The following is a 22480-nucleotide window of genomic DNA, read 5'->3' as shown; positions in this document are numbered from 1 at the left end:
GATGTTACTACTTTGCTATATAAGGACCTGCCTAGCTGTATGAATGGAGATATCAGCCTGCTGGAAATCTATTTTTGAACTGTCAGTACAGATAGCTCAAGCACAGAACACTGCTCCCTCTGAGAAACTGATACACAGCATCTGAAACTCAAGGGCATTCAGCAATATGAAGGGTTTTCTAAAACTTGGTTCCTTTCCTTTCACTTTATAACAATTCACTTCTTCTGACCTTACACCTCTAAGTTTTTTCCCCACAAACTGAAAGAAAGACTGGATACACAAAGGGAAAGTTGTCTTACTTGCTTTGATCATCATGCATTACTGTTATATTTTGGAACTGATACATCACTTTCTCTTTTTTCCTTTTGCAAACATATCAGTATATCTTTATGTAATTTCCTGCAATTTTTAAAAGTTTGAAAATTCAATAAAATTTATTTTTAAAGTGGACAGCTTAGTGGAAGCTTTAGGCATGCTAAAAATTCCTAATCTGAGTTTAGTGTCTGCAACCTGAGAATACTACTAAATTAGTTATGCTACTTTTATCATTAGTGAGATTACGTGAATGAAATGCTTTGATGCCATGCAATAAAGTGCTTACATTTCATACTTCAGAGTCATACATAAGAGAAGGAGATGCCGTGAGACCAGCAAATGTTCCTGGTATTTCAAGGCTATTCTCCTTCCTGCAGTGCTCTATGAGATCAGCAAAACAGGTGTCATTCAAGTTAATCTCTACAGCCTCCCCATAGCAGTACAACCCCTATTTTTCTTGAGGACTTTGGCTGTTGTTATAATGGCAGAATTATATTTTAGTGATTTTGCAAAATGACCAACATAAAAAGGAAAATGTTGCCAGCAAGCAGTTGTCCAGAGGAAAAAAAACCATCCTGCAGCTCCAATGACTTAATTGGCAATTTGACTGATCTCTGAGCTGCAGACTCTTCCTCCTATAAAGACAGATGCTTGAGGACATTAATATTCCAAAAGCAGTCTTGCAACTATATTATGTTTAGAAAGAGCAGGAGAAATACTTCAGTTCTACATGTTTTTTCAATATAAGTCTTATGTATGTTTGAAAAATACATTTCTCCCTCAAAGGAAAAAAGGTAAAGTGTGAAACAGCATGCATAGAGAAAGGGAATTTGAGAGAAAAGAGAAAGGCAAGCAAATGAAAGAACCTAAGACAGAGGATGAGAAGAAAATGGTATATATACATGCACTGGAAAATGCATATAGCCTAATGACCATATAGCCAAAAAACTGCTTAAAATTGGTCCAAGTGATGCTCTCTTGTAGTACAAGTTCCTGGGCTGTACTGACCGCCGCTGGATGAGATAATCCTCCAGGATATCAAGGCAGCGCACCATCTGGGAGAAGATCAGCACCTTGTGCCCGCCTGCAATCAGCTTTGGCAGCAGCTTATCAATCAACACCAGCTTGCCTGCTGCCTGGATCATTGCCTGCAACTGGAAGTCAAGAGCTTCTGAGTTGTGGGTTTTACGGAAATCTTCTAGGATCTTTTCCTCTGCTCCTAACCCAGAAATAGAGAGGGGAAAAAAAATCAGTTGGAGCTTTAGTTGCATAACCAATATGAAAAGCACTCCCGTCATACAACATTCTAACAGAAAAAGTTTGGTGCTGCTCCTTATTGCTACTGAGGCTTTGTAAAGGAAATGCAAAGCAGATGTAAGTGCTAGTTCTTATCTCTCTATGCAACATATGTTCTTTCTATACACACATATAAATGTTCTCCATCTCTGATTCATCAGCAAGCAGTCCTTTAGGTAGGTATAGCTACAGAGTGATAGCAACGTGTTAGTGCTATGAGGCTTCCCAAATGTAAATAAATAAAAGCAATCACAGTGCTACCACCCTCAACTAATAGGAAGATAGCAAAGGAAACTCTTGCATTGAGCAAAGTATTCCTGACTACTGATGGGCAAAGGGAAAATTGCAGTGCCATCATTTCCCCATCACAGGGTTAAGTGGGTTGGAGTGCCCAACTTCCAGCCCTACCTCTTACCATTGATGAGGTAGGGGTGGTTGCAGCACTTGCGCAGCTCCATCATGGTGTTGATGAGGTTGGGCATGTTATGCTGGTTAGCACCCTTGGACAGAAAGCTGAAATTCTTCTCCAGAATGGCTCGATAGTATTTCTTCTGGATGTTGGTCAGTTCTACTTCAATGATGGTCTCCTGTTTGGGTGCTAGATTCTTCTCCACATCATCCTTCAGCCGTCGCAACATCATGGGTTTCAGGAGGGACTGGAGTTTCTTCACCTGCCAGGATTACAAAATATAATCTAACAATACCGAATGTAACGCTTTCCCAGTAATTCAAGAAAATAATACAGAAAAAAAATTCTCAGTGATGCCAGGGCTAGTATACTGAGGAAACAGGTAACTGCTCAACTTCTAAGAACCATATTAGGGCAAAAACATGTAACTGTTCTATTTGTTTTCCTAGGCTTCAGCAAGAAAGCTTGTACATGCAACAGATATGCAAATGTACCTCTGGGAGAATGAGGATACATATGTGGTATGTGAAAAATGAAATTCTTGGTGAATTAGGTTCACAGGCAAGTAAGTTACAAATAGTTTTCAATATGGTTGCACATGACCAGAAATCTTTTGATAAGGAAGACAATATTTGTATATGAAGAACTTGAGGATATGTGTATGTATAATACATGTGTGAGTTTGCTGCATTGGGTTCTCTTCTTTAAAAAATGCACATCAGAATACAAAAACAACCACTAACAGAGATCTATTTTGTCCAAAAAAAGGATGGTCATTCAATAGTTTGGGCAACTCTTTTACACTGTTTATTCCTATACCATTTTGCCACTGTAGCCAAATTCTTGACTCAGTAGGCAACTTAAGCTCATCTGCAAGAAACTGTCAACCCGCCTACCCTGATTTCCTATGATAGAAATGAGTTCTTACATATCAGTGGAGAATCAATTCTGCAATGCTTCTTGTTTACCTGCTCCTCTGTTTTGAGATCCCCAAACTCCTCTAGAAAGGCTGTCTCAGATGGGAATTGCTGTGGTTCCAAGAAATTCAGTAGGCTGAAGAGCTCCTCCACTGAGTTCTGCAGGGGTGTCCCAGTCAGCAACACTTTGTGTTCCTATTCACCATTCAAGGAAAGATCAGAATAGGAAAGTTATAGAAAGAACAGGATAAAATTAGGCTTTACTTCTGAACAATGCTGCTGCAATGTTTCTGTTGACTATAGGTCACACTGCTAGTCAAAAATATTATTTTCAGTTCTAGAAGAAAACAGTTGCTAATTATTTTTACATCTTTAAAGCCAGCAAATATTCTGCTCAAGCAATCATCATCTAAAGAACATACAGACATCATTTTGCCAAGCTAGATCTTCCTACAGGAAACCTTTCAACATTTCAAGACACTTACCCATGAACAGCATTCACAGACCACCAGATTTAGCTTTTGTTAAAATTGAAAACTATACAAAGTTTCTACGCTTCCTGTATGCACACAAGGGAAGCAATATTTAGCTAGCAGAAAACTATAATGAATCTTTCCTGTTATATTTTTGCAAGCCATAAAACAATGAAACACTAAACAGTATAGTAGAACAACTGGGTACAGACCTAAGGCAAACTAAAGAAATGAATATGTTTTCATATATGCATACATATCATTTCATATATGCCTGTCATATATGTCTGTCAGTATCTTTTATATGTTTCTATCATCTGCAGAAAGCCAAACTTCCATACTGTTTCAGAAGAACAATAAAATTGGGAAATTCTCACCAGACACATGAGCTTTAGTCCTTCCAGTAATTTGCAGTTCCTGTTCTTGAGCCGATGGGCCTCATCAATAACCACACAACGCCACTGGATCTTCTTCAGCTCTGGACAATCTGCCAAGATCATCTCAAAGGTAGTAATGACTACATGGAATTTGAAGAGCCCAGGAAGAGGAATACCCTAAGGATGTTATCATAAAAAATAGGTTGGAATTTACATTCCAAGGTAGCAATTAGGGCTGATCAATTATGATTGCATTCCTGGTAGATTTTCACTGAGTATTTCAACAGACTACATGGAGCCTAAAACATAAATGCATTAAAAGGAGATTTACAAGTTCTACTTAAACTTAAGGTTATGGGTCTACATCACAGTACAGGTAGTACTCACTTAATGATCACTTGTTTAGCAACTGTTCGAATACGACAGTGCTGAAAAAAGTGACTTACAACCAGTCCTTGCAGCATCCCCATGGTCACAGGATTGCAATTCGGGCACTTGGCAACCGTCACGCATTTACGGCATCCCGCAGTCACAGGATGCCATTTGCGACCTTCCCAGCTGGCTTCCAACAAGCAAAGTCAGTGGGAAAGCCAGCAAGAGGTTGCAAGCCAGTCATGTGATATCTTGCTTAATGACCGCAGGTGATTCACTTAACAACTGCAACCAGGACTGCCAGAACTGCTGTCGCTAAGCAGGGCAGTCACATGTTTCACTAACAACCACTTTGCTTAGTGACAGAGTTGCCAGTCCCACTTAGGGTCATTAAGCAAGGACTACCTGTACTGTTAAATAGCCACCACCAAGAACCTCTTATTCACTTAAATATCCATTAATTATAGAGCCTGGTGTAATTCCACTAACTGGTTTTCTCTAAGCGTATCTGTCCATAAGTGCAGAAAGCCCAAAGAAATGCAACTTGAACCCAAAGTTACAACTGAAGGGCAACCAGTCCAAACCATGTATATTTTCCCTTAATGTTTCCATATGGCAGGGTGTGGTCTGGTTTCCAAAACAGGTAGTCCTTGAATTACAACCGTTCGTTCAGTGACTGTTCAAAGTTATGACAGCACTGAATGAAGGGACTTACAACTGCTCCTCGAAGTTCTGGCTGCTGCAGCACCCCCGCAGTCATGTGAACAAAATTCAGGCGCTTGACAACCAGCTTGCACTTATGACTGGTTGTAGCATCCTGCGGTCACATGATCACCATTTGGAAGGCACAAGCAAAGTCAATGGGGAAGCCAGCAGGGAAGGTCACAAATCACTTGGGTAAATCTCCCCTCCCTGGCCTTTCTTCTCCACACTGCACCAGGCTTCTTGTGCCAGGCCTCCCCCATCCTGCGCGGCACTCCCACACACAGCACCCCCATGCTTCTTACCTGGGACTCCCTCCACTTCCTGCTTAACAACCCATGTGTCTTGGGTTACGATGACAACTGGGACTATCTGGATTGCTGTTGCTAAGTGATGCCATCATGTGACATTGTGTTTTACAATCACATTACTTAGTGACAACAATCCCAGTCCCAATTGCCATCATAACTCGAGGACTACCTGTAGTGTGTTTGACTTTAAAAATGGCAAAGAAACAGCCTGAACTTATTTTCAAACCCTCAAACATGGGATGTCAAATTGGCCTTTCTTCTTACCTCTACATTTAGTTCCCACCCCCACCCCCCATGCTCAGAAGCTTCATTCTTGATCAGTTCTGCCCACTCCACTCTGACCATATTCACAACGATGAAAACAAGCAGGAAAAAGTTCCTTAAGAGTATGCAGTGTTACAAACCTGTGCATCCCGATAAACCATCTCATACTGCTGGATCATCTGGCGGCTTATCTGGCTGCCATGATACACAATGGCATTCATCTCTGTCCAAGTGCGGAACTCTCGCTCCCAGTTTGTGATGGTAGAGAGTGGAGCAATTATGAGAAATGGGCCTCGGAGACCCATCAAATAGATCTCAGAGAGGAATGTAATGGACTGGATTGTCTTCCCCAAACCCATTTCATCAGCCAGAATGCAGTTTTTCCTGTAGAAATGCCATAAGCAGCCATTACAAAACCTTGGAAGGCCTTCTGAAAACCATTCCTTCACCAATGAGCGAAGTCCCCTGCAGACTAATACTGACACAAAGTATTACCTATGGAGTCCTTTTAACCATCTTTTTCTATTCACTCTGCCCAATTTAAAACAACCTTCTTGCTCTTGGGATTTATTTTGACACTCTGTAGTAATGACAATACACATCAGAACGTATGGAAAATTAGCTTTTTCTTGAAGAGTCTACAGGTAGTCCCTAGTTTAAGAACGCCTGGTTTAAGGACGACCCATAGTTAAGAATGGAGCCTACTGTATCAAAATTCAAGTTAAATACACAATGGTTCAAATTAATTACACAATACTACTTACATAGTATTATACAATAATATTGTTCCAGTTTACATACAAATTCGACTTAAGGACAGACCTTGGGAATAGAACTCGTTCTTAAACTGGGGATTACCTGTATTCATCTTGAAAATTTGACCCTTTTGCAGTTCCTAAGCAAGGCTTCTTTCTCAATTTTTCCCTTCCCTATCCAGTTACCTTTTTCCTTTGTCTCATACATATCCAGTTTTGTTCTCCCGTTCTTCTTTCCCTCTCTTTCCAGCACAGCTATCCCTTCTCATTAACTCATCTCCAGCCTGTTTTGTCTTTTTTTTTTTTTTTTTGCAGTTTCTGCTGACAGGAGGGAAGGTAATCTCTGTGTAATGTGTTTTTGCACATGACAGTTGTCTGTGTATGATAACATAAATGGGTTGGTAAATGCTAATAAGAGATCAATTAATTTTATAGATGGGATATCTTATTTTACAAAGAATTAATTTTAATCAGACATTCATTCAACTGGTGTCCTTTTTTTGTCCTGCCCTTGTCTTTTCTTGGAATATGGTTTTTGGCAAGTATATATACACACATCTGTAAATTGCACACAAATGTGACATGCACACACATTCACAGGAGACAGAAAAAGCTCCAGGACTAGTTCCAGCTGGAGACGGGACCCTCAATTGACAAGTTGGGGAACCTGGCCAATCCAGCAGAATTTTCAGAGTGTTTCTAATTTTTTCTATCTACTCTTTCTTTGGGCAGAGATACATTAAAGTCAAGGTAAATATCTTCTTTTCAGGTAAATATGGTAGGCCTAAAGAGGTATAGCAACATCATAAGTACATAATGTTGGGTTAACTTCTCAAGCTGCATGTTTCCAACTTTCACACATATTCTCCAACATTGGTAAAATAGTTTAAAGGTGTATGTATGTAAAGGTATGCATGCACACACACACATACAGAGTGTCATCCAGAAAGCAATTAGGAAGACAAGCCAGAAACAACTCCCAGGACCTCAGGAATAATTTTTCATATTATTATGCCCACTGGGAATGCCTCTCTGCTCTCTGCAACTCACCTGTTATACCAGTTAAAAAGCAGCCAATTCATTCCCTCCAGCTGGTATTCCCGCAACTGGTTGTTGTTCTTATAGTCCCGAGACTTCTCTAGCTTTTGCCAAGACTCAGAGGCAGGACGCTCCTGGCGGGGAAGATAGAAATAACATAAAGAATTAATTTATCCTGGTGAAGTTATTTCTAAAATTTTAACTAATTCGAAAGAAAGAAAGAAAGAAAGAAAGAAAGAAAGAAAGAAAGAAAGAAAGAAAGAAAGAAAGAAAGAAAGAAAGAAAGAAAGAAAGAAAGAAAGGAGGGAGGGAGGGAGGGAGGGAGGGAGGGAGGGAGGGAGATATTGCATTGACCACAAGAATCCCAATGGACATATTTGCAAAAAAGGTGGGGAGTATGTAGAGTGCCCACTGGTAGATAAAGCTATTCCAAAAAACCCAATTATCAGAATATGGAATTTGGTCTCTGCTACATTCTCTTGTTCTCTCTATAATATATGAACATTTACCAAAAAAACATAAGACTGCAGCCATTCATCATATTTATTGCCTAAAAAGAGAGATGTGGTCTATGTAGTAGGGAGGGGGAGTAATGATGAGAAGTGGACTTCAAAGATCCACCAAGTAGATCTTAGAGAGGAATGTAATGGACTGGATTGTCTTCCCCAAACCTACTTAATCAGCCAGAATAAAGGTTTTTTTTCTATAGAAATGCCACAAGCAGCCATTACAAACCCTAGAAGGTGTTCTACAAACTTTTCCTTCACCCCTGTAGGCTAATACTAACAGAAAGCATTATCTACAGTAGTTCCTCATCAGACTGGAGGGATTGTATTGACTTGTCTGTACTGTATTGTCACCCCTGTATGGTTCAACATCCTTAATACTGACTTGGATGAGAAAGTGGAGTAAATGTTTATCAGATTTGCAAATTACATGGCAAATCTGATAAGTGCTCACTCCATTTTCTAATGGGTAGAGACAGAAATGAAATTCTGAAAGGTTCGAGAAATGGTCTGAAAAAAATAGAATTAAATTTAATAGAGACAAATGCAAAGTTATACACATAGGAAATAGAAATCAAATGCACAGGTAGAGAACAGTGAATAGCAAACTTGGTAAAAGAACTCATGAAAAATACACTGGAATAATAGTTGCAAATGGACTACCAATGGAATAGAAATCAGAAATGTGATGCGGCTGAAAAAAAAGTAAGTGTAATTTTAGGTTATATCAAAATAACAGAGTCCACATGGGCTACCTCTGAAAAGAGTTTGGACGCTTCAATTAACGAAAAATCTAACAGACTGGTAATTGGTGCAAGGTTGCTAATTGTTTAGAAGGCACAATTTTAAGATGTTGGCAGTGACCTTTAAAGTCCTGAATGGTTTAGGATCTGACTACCTCTCTCATTACAAATACATCCATTTGTTAAAATCTATAGGAGAGAATCTTTAGAAGAGGCCCCAAGTATTAGATGTTTATCTTTCTAGCACATGGGAGAGGGTTCTGTCCTGCCTTTTACCCCTGCTATGAGAAACATTCCCTTGGTACAGCAGTTGCATCTCTCTCAATATCTAGGAAATTTGTAAAGATGCATTACTTTCACCAGGAGTTTGCCAGATTATTTTAGCATTTACTTTATTATTAATTTTACTTAGTATTTATACATTTGTCTTGAAAAAGGACAATTTGTTGTCAATGCTCTAATCTCAGTTCTATCATAAAGCAGGGTATTGACGTACATGATCTCTTCCAACTATATAATTTTATAGGTTATTGTTTATGAAATATTTTGGATATTGGAAATGGATTAGCAGTTATAGTTATTAATCCATAAGGTAAGAGCAGCATGCCAACATAAGCCTTTCCCAGGGCAGAAATGAGTTTCTCATTCCCCAAACACAATACCAAACAAAGATACTTAAGACCTAGGGATCCTGAGGAAGCTTGGTTTTCTTTTCTCATTTTGGCCAGAACACACCCTGTGATATCTGCTCCCATAAATTTCCCCATGACAGATCAAAACACCAATCAATATCAGAGGCACTCGTATAATTCAGATCATAAAGTTGTGGCAGAAAACAGAAATATATATTATTTTTTGCAAAGCACATGATGAAACAGCTTCAAAAGAACATATAATTTGGATACACGTCATAGCTTATGAGTAAAAGTATTTTAAAAAGCAGAGACTGGGGGTGGGAGGGGAGCTTTTTAACCAAAATATGGGAATCAGTAGATCTATATAAGACAGCAGAATGATATAATTTAAAATACCTTCTTTTCAATGCCCTTATTTAAACATATTTCCTGAGCCGCCATCAAACATACATACAAACATACATAAAATATATCTGATTGCCAATCATTAACTCAGAGAAAAATATACTTCCTTAAAAAATAAGAAAAATATGTTCTTATATCAAGTATTTTGAGAACAAGGATTAAATATGAAAAGGACAAACAATAGAACCATATGTTTATTTATTTGGAAGACAGTTCAATAGAACTTTCAGGGAAAAATCCCACAAGACTGCAGTCTAACTGGTGTGCAAATTCTCCTGCTTAAGGCACTGAGAAACAGATTGGTATTTCCATGAACAACAACATGAGATGCTGTCTTCAACTTAGAAAATACTGTTTCTTCCTTTACTTTGTACTCTGACTGACAGAGTACAAAGGGGAAAGGCATCTTAATGAAGACAAGAGAGGAGAGCCAATGCTTAGAGCTGAATTACCTCAGTTTAAGTACCAGGGAAAGACATAGGAAAGAACAGCAAGATTAAAAAAGACTGCCAAATAAATGGCTCTGAAAGAGGAAATAATGTTGAACCACAACATTCGTTAATTAATGATTATTTTACTATTATTTTACTCATAACTATCAGTTCTTTCCCTTATCAAAACCAAAGCTTAATTTATTTTTACCAAGGATTTAACTTCTGGTGGAATTTGGAGGAATTCAAACTCTTTAATCTTCCCAGGATCAACATCCTCCTCAAGCTCCCAAGTACTTTCTTCATAAGGTAAGGAGCACCACTTCACCAGGTAGTGAGTCACCTCCTGCAAACCAGGAACAACAAAAAGAGATGCAGTGAGGGCTCAAAACAGAAGTGACAAAGAACAAGTAATAGAACCTTGGCAAGATCATTCGATAAGCTGAAACACGATGTATGCAGGAGTATAACCATAACTGATACAATCATTGACACAATTTTAGAGCCAACCATCACAGTAATGCTTCAGAAGTAAAGGAGAACCTTTATATAAAATAAACCTCTATTTTACTTCACAAATGAGTGGAAGAAAATTACACCAACTTCCAAGTGGACCTTTTAATGTGAATGCTTTATTATGGTAAAATCATAAAAACATCTAATCATCATTTGTTAATCAGTAACCTATGTTTTATCTCCAATTCTTTTTCCTAAATGGGAATAACAGATTTAGGATGAAAGGCAGGGAACAGAAATGCAAATTTCCAAATGTATGGATGTTCCACAGCACTTCTATACTTGGAAGAAAGGGATGATTTAACATCAATACTCTTTTCACTTATTTCTAGTTTTTGTGAGGATGCCCATTGGCGTTTTCTATAATTATACAAGTACATTGGGGGTGTGTGTGAGAGAAATACATCCAAAATTTGGGATTTCCTCACCATTTAGAAATTATCTCCATACCTCATTTGTAGCTTTTGTGTTACTAATAGAATAATATTTTCTTATAGCTATTTAAAGGTACATGATCACACAATTGCAAATGTTGAGTGAAAACTGTATAATGCTTTATCATTTATACCTAGTTAAACTGTAAGAATTAAACCAATATATCCTTATTTTAGTTACTCCAGAAGGGGTTAGGGTGTGTGTTAAAAAGTAGCAGGCATCTCTATAGTCTTCTTCTACCATTTGCTTTTGGCAAAAAAGAGGAATTATATAGATCTTATGTTGATTCCATTCTTATTTTAGGCACAGGAATACTGGAAGTTGTTTTATTGCTATGTATTGCCTATAATGACTGGCAGAGACTCTTAAGTTTCACAGTAGGAGCCTTTCCTAAATGCTAAAGCTACCATAGCTGGGTTGCAAAAATGCAACTGGTCACTAAGTGGCAAAAAAACACATATATTTACATGCTACCATCTAATAGTCATCTAGATTTTTGCAGTTCAGATGTGGTATGTCTACCCAACACAACTGGACCTGGGGTTTACTGCACACAAAATGTATGATGAGATAGTGTTGACACCTAATAATCTTGACAACTGCAGGGATGCAGCATCCCCACAGGGGTTACTCGTGAGACTTTCTCAATTTTTTTTTGGTCTGGCCTTCTGAGCTATGTGAGGGTTAGAGATAGAGAGAGACTTAGCTAAATCAAACCCATTCTTCACTCTAGTATCACTCTGGAACAGGAATGCCATGGCTTTCTGGCTAGTGGGCCCATTTAAAATGTGGTATGTTATAGACACCATCACTGCCATGAGGGAGGCTGGAGACTGCCCATTTACAAAGTTGGTACTACTCTGCTCCATTCTCAGTCAGATGGGGCTTGGAGCCTGGAGGATGCCAAGGATGATACCCAAGGGTGCCACATTGTGGACCCCAGCTCTGAGGCATGAGAAATCAAAGGGATCTGAGTTTTTTCAAGTCAGTTGAGGAATTCACCCCTCAAGCTTGGAGTGGGCTCTGCCTGTACTATGTCACTGAGCTAGGACTTTTCCATGAAGCAGAACACCTGCACCATAGGTTGTGCTGAACTACCAACTCTAAACTCTAATAAAAGCTAAAGGCACTACATCCTTTCTATGGTAGCTGTGCCATTCAAAGGAAGAATACCTTTCTAGAATATATTTGAGTATGGGTAGTTAAGAAAAATAAAAGGAGGCTGCTTGTTATACTTGCAATTTAAATACACACATGACTGCAAAGCTCTCAAACATTTGCCTTGTCCAGCCTGTATTTCAGCCTTAACTGTAGATCTTGAGAAAAACTGTGTCCTGTGGAAACTCTGTCCTGGACTCAGACAATTACTACATTTCAATCTCTTATTTCCAGCACTAAGCTTGCTGAGTCAGCAGGACAAACTGCATGGACTTCTGCAATTACTATGCTGAAGAACTCTTGGCAATTAAGAGGCAGATGGTGGAGGAAAAACTGTATCACTGTGTTTTGTTAAGAAGCTCCCTCTGCTTCACAGACTGAGGTCAGCCATGAAAATCAAGAGAGTGGGGAGTGTGAATTGCAAATAACAATCATGCTGAGAACAACATCTACCTCCCCAGTTTCGGAGTCCTTCGTGTGAGCCACTTCTAAGATTCTATCAACTTCCACATAGTCTGGATTGAACAGATCTTCATCAGGCTGGCAAAATAAGAATGAAACAGCAGATATGCATTAAGTCATGCAGGTCTAGCTTGGGAAAAAATCAGTTGCTCAAGTTACTAATTTGGTGTAGTGTCAGGTGCTGAAACAAAAAAGTCATATAGGTTGATGGAGGCAAGTGTTTAAGTCTCCTGCACTAGACAGAAGGAAGAATTTTCTCACTGTCAGATAATTTTATTTTCTTTTTTAACAGAGTTACAGGCAAAAGAACTCTTTAGCAGGTTTTTTCCAGAGTTTCTGGTGGAAATAAAAGCTTTGGCAGGCTTTTTTCCTTATGTACCTCAACTGCAGTCTTTAAACTGTAAGCCAAAAATAAGCAGACAGATGTGTGAAGACCAAGGAATATTAGAAAAATACTTCCACCCAAAGTTCCTTATCTTTACCTGTTAAACAAAGCCCTCTGCCTGTAACTTGAATAAAGATGTAAAAGTTCAGGGCAGAAACTCAACTCTCCCCAAAGGCTCCACCATTTCCCACCAAAAATGAGTAAAAATACAGGAAAAAAGATAGCATGGGATGATGGTTACATAAAATGAAAGGACATTCTTTGGAATCTGGAGCTGTGCTGGGATCCCACAAGAGTATAAGGGTGGGTGACATTCAAAGAGCCCAGCCAAACTCTGAGAAGGGTTTACTTCTCTTCTTCAAGCAGAGACAAACCTGGAGTTTGCAACTTGCCTCCACTTCTAACTCTTTTCCAGCTAGTTGCCCATACCCAGCAACTAGAAAAATGCCTTATTTTGGAGAAGGAAACTACAATCTCCTACAGCCAGTCCTCTGGTTATGACAGCAGTTGGGACTGGGACTGCCATCACTAAGTGATATGGTCATAAAGCACAACGTCATATGACAGCATAGCAATGGCAATCCTGACAGTCCCGGTTGCCATGGTAACCTTGACACACAGGTTGTTAAGCAGGAAGCAGCAGGTAAGGAGCATGGAGGTACCATGGTGGGGTGGGGGAGGCTGGGGAGGGCCTGCGGAGGCTGCGAGCAGGCAGGGAGGGTGCTGCGGACTGGAATAACTTAACAGAGCAACTTGAGATCTTTCCTGTCGACTTCCATATTGACTTTGCTTGTGGGAAGCCAGCAGAGAAGGTCACAAATGGCAATCACTTGACCACAGCTTCCTGCAACATCATAATCATGAGCCAGGCACCCAAGCACCTGTATCGTGATCATGTGATCACAGGGGTGCTGCGATGGCTGGAAGTTTGGGGACCAGTTGTATGTCCATTTTTTCAGCACTGCTGTAACTTTGAACGGTCACTGAACAAATGGATGTAAGCTGAGGACTACCTGTAGGAGAGGCATGTGTTTTATGCTGACAGTTACTTCTTTTTTCAAGATGCTGGTTGAAAGTGATTACCAAATGAAAGGCAGCAACAGCAATCAACCAATAATCTGACTGAGTATTCATCCTGAGCTGTCAGAAACATACACATCTATTATGATAAGCCTCAAATTGCCATATTGAATGCACAGGTCATCAATTACCTATCTGAGCTTAGGAAAAAATCAACCTTCCTCCAGTCCACTTCCACCATACATCCACAATACATCCCAAACATCACCATGTAAAGATATGATAGTTAGAAAAAGCACATGTTGTCTCACTATAAAAGCAACAGCATTTTCTCAGGAATCTCTTGACTGGCAACGCACCATCATACAAACCTTTCTATTCCTGTTCTGCCCTGTCAGAGGTACAATAATTTTATACTTTTATCCATATGGGCCATCATCATCACCATCATCTATTAATTAAATAAGTTATCGCCACCCATCCCAGTAGACTCTGGACAGCCAACACAATCCAACACAAGTGAATAGATTCTATTTGTCCTGACTCACAGGGCATGGCTGTGGTATCTTCTTGAATCTCCTTTCAGGAGCACTGAACAGACAACCCAGACTAAAAACAGCTGTAACAATAAAAACCTAACAGGAGTCCCACAAACACATTAACCCCAGGCCTGGGAACAGAGCCAAGTCTTAAGGGCTTTCTGGAACTCCAGGAGTATCCTTAATCCTCCTCACAAATAACTTGTAACTGACGAGACAGCCATTTTTAATTTTTAAGTTGTCAGCAGCCATTTATCTTTTCCTGTGATTTCTTTACCTCTAATTCAGGTGCTAATGAAGGAAAGAAGACAGAAATGTAATTACTTAATACAGCAACATCTCTTAAAAACATCCAAGCATTCTGGCATAAGAGGTCACTAGGAGGCTGGAAAAGTCTTCAGTATATCAAGCAGAAGAACAGTTGCTCATCCTAGCAAGAGGAAATGATGTGACATTTTTCATCACAAATCATTCATATTTGTTCTAAGAACATGTACTGACAAAAGGACTAAAAATGCTATGAATTTACATCAGCAGTTAGAAGCAATTTCAATTTCATACTGCCCTGATTTACAACCGTCTGGGATGCATGAAGAAAGATACACATAACTTATCTGGTAGGAGAATTCATATTAAATCAAATGTTAAGTGAGATTCATCTACTAACAAAACTCATACACATGTATGTTGCATGCAAGTAAAAGAAAAGATCTTCAAACATAATTTTGCTTTAGAGTATAGCAGTATAGACGGAGACTGCAGCCATGAAATTAAAAGACGCTTGCTCCTTGGGAGGAAAGCTATGGCAAGCCTAGATAGCATATTAAAAAGCAGAGACGTCACCTTGCCGACAAAGATCCGCATAGTCAAAGCTATGGTTTTTCCAGTAGTAATGTATGGCTGTGAGAGCTGGACCATAAAAAAGGCCGAGCGCCGAAGAATTGATGCCTTTGAACTGTGGTGCTGGAGAAGACTCTTAAGAGTTCCCTGGACTGCTAGGAGGTCAAACCAGTCAATCTTAAAGGAAATCAACCCTGATTGCTCATTGGAAGGATCGATAATGAAGCTCAAGCTCAGATATTTTGGCCACCTAATGCGAAGAGAGATCTCTTTGGAGAAGACCCTGATGCTGGGAAAGATTGAAGGCAAAAGGAGAAGAGGACGGCAGAGGATGAGATGGTTAGATAGCATCACTGAAGCAATGAGCATGAAACTGAGCAAACTCAGGGAGGCAGTGAAGGACAGGAAGGCCTGGCGCAATATGGTTCATGGGGTCACGAAGAGTCGGACACGACTTAACGACTAAACAACAACAACAATAGCAGTGCCCCTGCGTACATGCATACATATTGCTAATGCCACAAAAAAGCAACCCCAGCTAACTTCAAAAAATATTCTGAGAAGGAACATGACGCCAACCAGGAAAATTTGTTACTAACCTCAGTGAAAATGTGCTTCATTTGGGCCTGTTTATTGCGAAAGCGTTTAATCTTCTGAGAGATCCGGGGATCTTTCTCCAACTCCTCCATGGTGGCCCATTTACAGTGCAAATAAGAACTATGAATGAACAAAAAATATTATTAAGATTATTAAAAAGGAACTATGGGAGACAGCTACATGATCAGCATTTTAATGCAAAATTGTCCAAATCTCACTTCCTTAAAGTATGTAATTGCATGTCAATATCCATATCTTTCTAAAAGTTGCAATGTAACTTAAATCATGTTTAAAATGTTAGGAAAAATGCAACCAAATAGGCATATGCTGGCGAAGTGTACATAAAAATGCAATGTATTAGATTACTAGTGCTTCCCAAAAGATATAAATTAAGAAAAAAAGAATACAAAAATGCAAATATTAGGAAAAATGTTGCAGAAATCCGATATAAGGAATTTAAAGTTGGAAAAATATGAAATTAAGCAAAATCAAATTTGACAAACCAGTCCATTTCTAGTACTAAGAAACAGATGCTACTTTATATGTTTTGGACATCCAAAACAGAACAGTACGTAACACATTGATAAGACAAACACATGCTATACGTACAAATTGCGGTACTTTACATAGAACTCTTCCTGTTCATAAGTTGCTCCTCCAGGATAAATCTGGAACAACAACAATTATTTGTTTGTTTGTTTATTATATAAATGGATATATTATATCCATTAATGTTTAGTATCCATTATATATCCACTAATTATCCATCCACTTGTATCCAGTATAGCCATTAATGCTTAGCAGGCATCATTTGCACAAGACTGATGCTATGCTAGAATCACAATCCACAGCCAATGGTAGCTCACTTGAAACTATTTTGTAATGTAACAAAATATAACAGATTCCATGAGGATCTTCAGGTATGGTTGGAATAATATTGAAGTCCAGTTGGCAAGAAAAGCAGAAGTGAATAAGGAACATATGAAGGGAAAGCAAATGATGTTCCCATTCCTTGCTGGTATTAAGCCAAGTCATTCAAATCTCTTAGGAATGAGAAACAGCAAAGCAATACCTGGGATGTTCCTATAATAATTTTTTTCCATATGCTTCAGTGAGATGACTACCTAGCTTAATTACAAGAAAAGGCTGAACTGACCATGAGAAAAAAGCTCTAAATCCATATTGAAATAATGTTATTATTGGGCTCATTCAAAATTACAAAATAATGTGCAAACATCTGAGCTTTCTAGACCCTTTCATCAAGCAAAACAGATTAAAATAAAACACAGAAAAGTGTGGAAGCCATTTCATCATGGTTGCATCCATTTTAGGTGGAATGTTGGAAAAGACAGCAGATCTATCAATTGGCTTTTATCAGGTGCAGAGGTGCTGCTTGATTCAACCCAGGCTTCAATCAAAGAAGTGTGTGATACACTCACACTCACATGCATACACAGGCACAAACTGTTAAATCAAACTTATTTTTGTCTGGATTTCACTCTATTTACTAGGATAATATAACCAATGGATATTGAATCTCTCTCTTTCTCTCTCTCTCTCTCAAAAAAAAAACCCCTCTCTCATCCCAGAGCTTGCAGTCCTAAATATAAACAATTGTAACGTAAGCTTTATGAGCAGGCGGTTGGTTTTAAGGAAATAAATCATGGCAGCAGGAAACATGTTTCAGATCTGAACATCTTGCTTTCTGGCTCTGGCAAGAGAGGAGTTGGGTCTTAGCGCTTGAAACTGAAGCTCCAGGCAAAAGCAAGTTGATATACCTCCTCCCCTCCCACTTCCATACTAGAGCTGGGGATGGAGGCAACTTGTGAGGCACAATTTTGCCCTCAGCAGCATTCTGAATTTAAAGCACCCACCACAGGCAAGTATTTTAGGACAGCCCAGTGTGCCTCTGCCTTGAGCGTCAAACTGAAGGCTTGCCCCTACTTCCAACAGGTCTTCCAAACTCAGAGTATCTACTGGATGAAGAAGCTAAGCTCCAAACAAAATAGTCCTCTTATTCAATATCATATTACTGTAAGTAACAAATTAATATGATAAAGTAGATCATTTACAGCATCTTCTTATAGTACCAGTTGTTATGATTTAACTCTACCAATTATATTCTTTCCTTCCAATGGACTAATAGCCCAGAAAGGAACTGAAAGGGCTCTGAGGACAAGAGAGGCCCTCACCTCTTTCTGCACCATCCTGGAGGCAAGAATCTTCTCAATGATGTTGGCATCATCCTCAGGAGGTTCCTATGGAGCCGGAGAGAAGAAGGAGAAAGGTTAGCTGCCCAGATGTGATTGTGGTATTTAGTGTTTTAAAGAAATAGGCATTAAAAGTGGGAACTTCAGTGTTTCCAGACATCTCCTGGAATTAACAGACAGGTACTTCTTGTCATGTGATTTTACTTAAATTTAGAAAAGAAGGAACAAGAAAGCATAGATGTTTCAGATTAAATATTCATTCCTGAGCAATGGGACAACTACTTTGTCTGTACACCCAGAGTTACAATCCAGATGGATTCAACATATACATTTCAGGTAGTCCTCAGTTAACAATGGTAATTGGGACTGACACTAAGTGACACAGTCATGAAGTGTTACATCACATGACCACACCGACTTATGATGGCAGTTTCAGTTGTGTTCATTAGGCAAATCTCACACAGCTGTTAGGCACAACATCACATGGTTGCCATTTGCAACCTCCTGCTGGCTTCCCCACTGATTTTGCTTGCACAGTCATTAGGTGCACTCATATGACTGCAGGATGCTGAGACCATCATAATTGAAAGCTGGTTGCCATGCACCAATTTGTTATCCCGTGACCATGGGGACATTCAACAGCTGCAGCTGCATAAGTCTCCCCATTCAGCACCATTGTAACTTCAAATGGCCACTGAACAAATGGTCATGAACTGAGGACTACCTGTAAATGATGTGCAATTCTGTCCTGAACTTGTCTATTTGAATGGTCTTGTTATATATTCTAAGAATAATAATAATCTTCTTCTTCTTCTTCTTCTTCTTCTTCTTCTTCTTCTTCTTCTTCTTCTTCTTCTTCTTCTTCTTCTTCTTCTTCTTCTTCTTCTTCTTCTTCTTCTTCTTCTTCTTCTTCTTCTTCTTCTTCTTCTTCTTCTTCTTCTTCTTCTTCTTCTTCTTCCTCTTCTTCTTCTTCTTCTTCTTCTTCTTCTTCTTCTTCTTCTTCTTCTTCTTCTGTTTTTGACTCCTGGCAACTTCCTGGACAAGTCCCTGAAGTTTTCTTGGTAATGTTTCAGAAGTGGTTTACCATTGCTTGCTTCCTAGGGCTGAGAGAGAGAGACTGGCCTAAAGTCACCCAGTTTGCTTTGTGCCTAAGGTGGCACCAGAACTCATAGTATCCTGGTTTCTAGCCTGATGCCTTAACCACTACACCAAACTGGCTCTTAAGGATCCCTTATGTTCTTTTAATTAAAATAGAGGCTTAAATCACAATCAGCAATCTTTGCTTATAATTAAATATAAAGAACTACTTTAAATAATGGATATTAGGAAATGTTCTAAAATGGAAGGAATACTGAGAAATCCAAATCAGATTAGAACTTCATTTGGGAAATAAATACTTATTTGGTAAGAATTCTCATTGAATTAAGTAATTGCTCCTGTGTACATATATTATTACATTCCAAATGACAGGGAATAATCAGTTATATGATTCACTTATTTAGAACAATTTAAAATTACAGAAAAAGTTAATACTGCATTTCGGCACGTAACTCTTCTCAAATTGCTGCAAACATGAACTCACATGTCTAGTGTGCCGTGAGTTCCTCAGTCATACTGGCAAATGAATTTTCTATATGCAACTAGAAAGAACTAAGTTTTGTTTCCCAATTGTCCCAGCCATACCTCTGCCTGCCAAGCCAAGGTAGATGCAGAAAGTGCAGAAGCTCGGCCAGCACCCAGTACAGCTATTGTTTCACCATCATCATCAACCACCTTGAAATCCAAGTCTTCATTGTACTTCCTACGCTTCACCTGGCGTCCAGAACGGCGCTTCTGCATAGCAAACACAGGCTCAAACATGGTAGGAAAGATGTATACAATACTGCTCAACTGAAATCCAGCACTTGCCCAGGTTATAAAAAGAAAGACATATTGCTTAGATATGGCCAATGTGTTGCCAGCCAGTAAAAAATTAGGGCACTGGAGGGCTGAATTAAACAAAATGTTGTAAGACAGAGGCATATGATTCAGCTTGTCACTTCAAAATTTTGAACATCCCACACCAAGGATAAATATGGTGCTAAACCACTGAAGCCAATCTCTCAAACAATGGAGAGAGGATCCTGCTATGTATCAGTTTCATGCATGTTGAAACTGCATGTTCACAACATGTGAAAACAATAAACCAATATAAGCCAAGGCATAGGTTAAGACATAAGGCAGGAAATGAATATAAATCTCAGCACTAAAAATCTGTGTATGTGTGTGTGAATTTTTCTCTTCCTGCCTTTGTTTGATTCTTTCTTTTCCCTAATAAATTGCATTTTCATTCCATCACCACCTGCTCCTAGAATACTTCGCCAACCCCCTAGGCAGTTCTGGATGGCAAAGAAAGAAAGGCAGAAAACTGCCAATCCTAAAAATTGCCTGCCAATTTGTCTAAATTCTGTAAGAGAAGAAATTCATTTTTGCCTACTTTCTATCTTTCCTGGAGCCACCTTTGAGCCACTCATTGCTCCTGCATATATTCTTTAAGTAAACACACTGCTCAATTCAGAAATCACTTTCAGCCAGTTCTATTTATACCAACTGATCTTTTAATACAATAGTTTCAGAAAATTCCCCATGGAATGCCTCTTCTTCCTAACTTCAACTGTTCTTGGCCAGGCTCCTTCTGATCAATACCAATGGATCTGATAGTTCTCCCTTGACTGTTGATTGCTTCATGATTCAACCCTTGACAAATCACAAGTGAATGTGCAAACTGAAATGCTCTGCATCTGAGTCAATGGCCTAAGTCATACAAAATGCTAAATCATAACTCATGGGTTATGGTTATGGGTTACCACTTTGGGCTAGGTTCATACATGATGCCAAGCCAAAGCAAACTTCAATGCACCTTAAAGTGATAGGTGAACTAAAGCAATGTGAAGAGATGTCTTTATTATGCTTTATCTATGAAGGCCCATTCACATGATTGCAAGTCAGGATAACACAGTGAACATGTAGTGAACATGCTCCTGCAAATTTGCCTTAACTTTTCTCAGTGTAAGTTTTCAAACCTGTCTTTGAAATGTAAAATTCGTCATCTAATCATTTCTCTACCCAAAGCTGTATAGCCTCCTCAAATTCAACCAGGCGAAAATATCTCCTATTCTTCAACCCCACTTCTACCTATGACTTTCTACATGTTGTAGAATTGTAACCCCCATCTCTAATCACTGTTTATCCTCTCTGCACCTGATGGGAACTGAAGTCTAATATCATACAGAGAAAATTTATTGCATATTTGTTGATTTAGAGAAAGGGTATGATACATTGGGGCAAAAAAGTATTTAGTCAGCCACCAATTGTGCAAGTTCTCCCACTTAAAAAGATGAGAGAGGCCTGTAATTTTCATCATAGGTATACCTCAACTATGAGAGGCAAAATGAGGAAAAAAATCCAGAAAATCACATTGTCTGATTTTTAAAGAATTTATTTGCAAATCATGGTGGAAAATAAGTATTTGGTCACCTACAAACAAGCAAGATGTCTGGCTCTCACAGACCTGTAACTACTTCTTTAAGAGGCTCCTCTGTCTACCACTCGTTACCTGTAGTAATGGCACCTGTTTGACCTTGTTATCAGTATAAAAGACACCTGTCCACAACCTCAAACAGTCACACTCCAAGCTCCACTATGGCCAAGACCAAAGAGCTGTCGAAGGACACCAGAAACAAAATTGTAGACCTGCACCAGGCTGGGAAGACTGAATCTGCAATAGGCAAGCAGCTTGGTGTGAAGAAATCAACTGTGGGAGCAATAATTAGAAAATGGAAGACATACAAGACCACTGATAATCTCCCTTGATCTGGGGCTCCATGCAAGATCTTACCCCGTGGGGTCAAAATGATCACAGGAACGGTGAGCAAAAATCCCAGAACCACACGGGGGGACCTAGTGAATGACCTGCAGAGAGCTGGGACCAAAGTAACAAAGGCTACCATCAGTAACACACTATGCCGCCAGGGACTCAAATCCTGCAGTGCCAGATGTGTCCCCCTGCTTAAGCCAGTACATGTCTAGGCCCGTCTGAAGTTTGCTAGAGAGCATTGGGATGATCCAGAAGAGGATTGGGAGAATGTCATATGGTCAGATGAAACCAAAGTAGAACGTTTTGGTCTAAACTCAACTCGTCGTGTTTGGAGGAGAGAGAATGCTGAGTTGCATCCAAAGAACACCATACCTACTGTGAAGCATGGGGGTGGAAACATCATGCTTTGGGGCTGTTTTTCTGCAAAGGGACCAGGACGACTGATCCGTGTAAAGGAAAGAATGAATGGGGCCATGTATCGTGAGATTTTGAGTGAACACCTCCTTCCATCAG

At 39.3% G+C, this 22480-nt stretch overlaps 1 protein-coding gene across 8 annotated transcripts in view; it reads right to left on the bottom strand.

Annotated features, from left to right (window-relative positions):
* Positions 1 to 22480, bottom strand: part of CHD6 (chromodomain helicase DNA binding protein 6) — a 146506-nt gene that overhangs the window by 47643 nt on the left and 76383 nt on the right. For 7 of the 8 annotated variants that reach the window (XM_088154339.1, XM_025166561.2, XM_025166647.2 and 4 more), the window contains 12 exons: positions 19795 to 19944; positions 18094 to 18159; positions 16511 to 16569; positions 15904 to 16021; positions 12512 to 12598; positions 10161 to 10295; positions 7242 to 7363; positions 5577 to 5820; positions 3788 to 3964; positions 2989 to 3132; positions 2027 to 2282; positions 1324 to 1534 (listed from right to left, as the gene is read on the bottom strand). In XM_088154339.1, coding sequence (XP_088010465.1) covers positions 1324 to 1534; positions 2027 to 2282; positions 2989 to 3132; positions 3788 to 3964; positions 5577 to 5820; positions 7242 to 7363; positions 10161 to 10295; positions 12512 to 12598; positions 15904 to 16021; positions 16511 to 16569; positions 18094 to 18159; positions 19795 to 19944 — 1769 coding nt within the window. Of the gene's footprint in view, positions 1 to 1323; positions 1535 to 2026; positions 2283 to 2988; positions 3133 to 3787; positions 3965 to 5576; positions 5821 to 7241; positions 7364 to 10160; positions 10296 to 12511; positions 12599 to 15903; positions 16022 to 16510; positions 16570 to 18093; positions 18160 to 19794; positions 19945 to 22480 lie in introns of those variants that run through there. The other variant, XM_025166681.2, reaches the window with a different exon arrangement.

The sequence above is a fragment of the Python bivittatus genome, unplaced genomic scaffold, assembly GCF_059951505.1.
Source record: "Python bivittatus isolate LINGU-HERP-01145 unplaced genomic scaffold, Pbiv_v1 ctg000700_np1212, whole genome shotgun sequence".
Taxonomy (NCBI): domain Eukaryota; kingdom Metazoa; phylum Chordata; class Lepidosauria; order Squamata; family Pythonidae; genus Python; species Python bivittatus.
The sequence above is the reverse complement of the archived record's forward strand: the minus strand, read 5'-3'. Positions and strand labels throughout refer to the sequence as shown.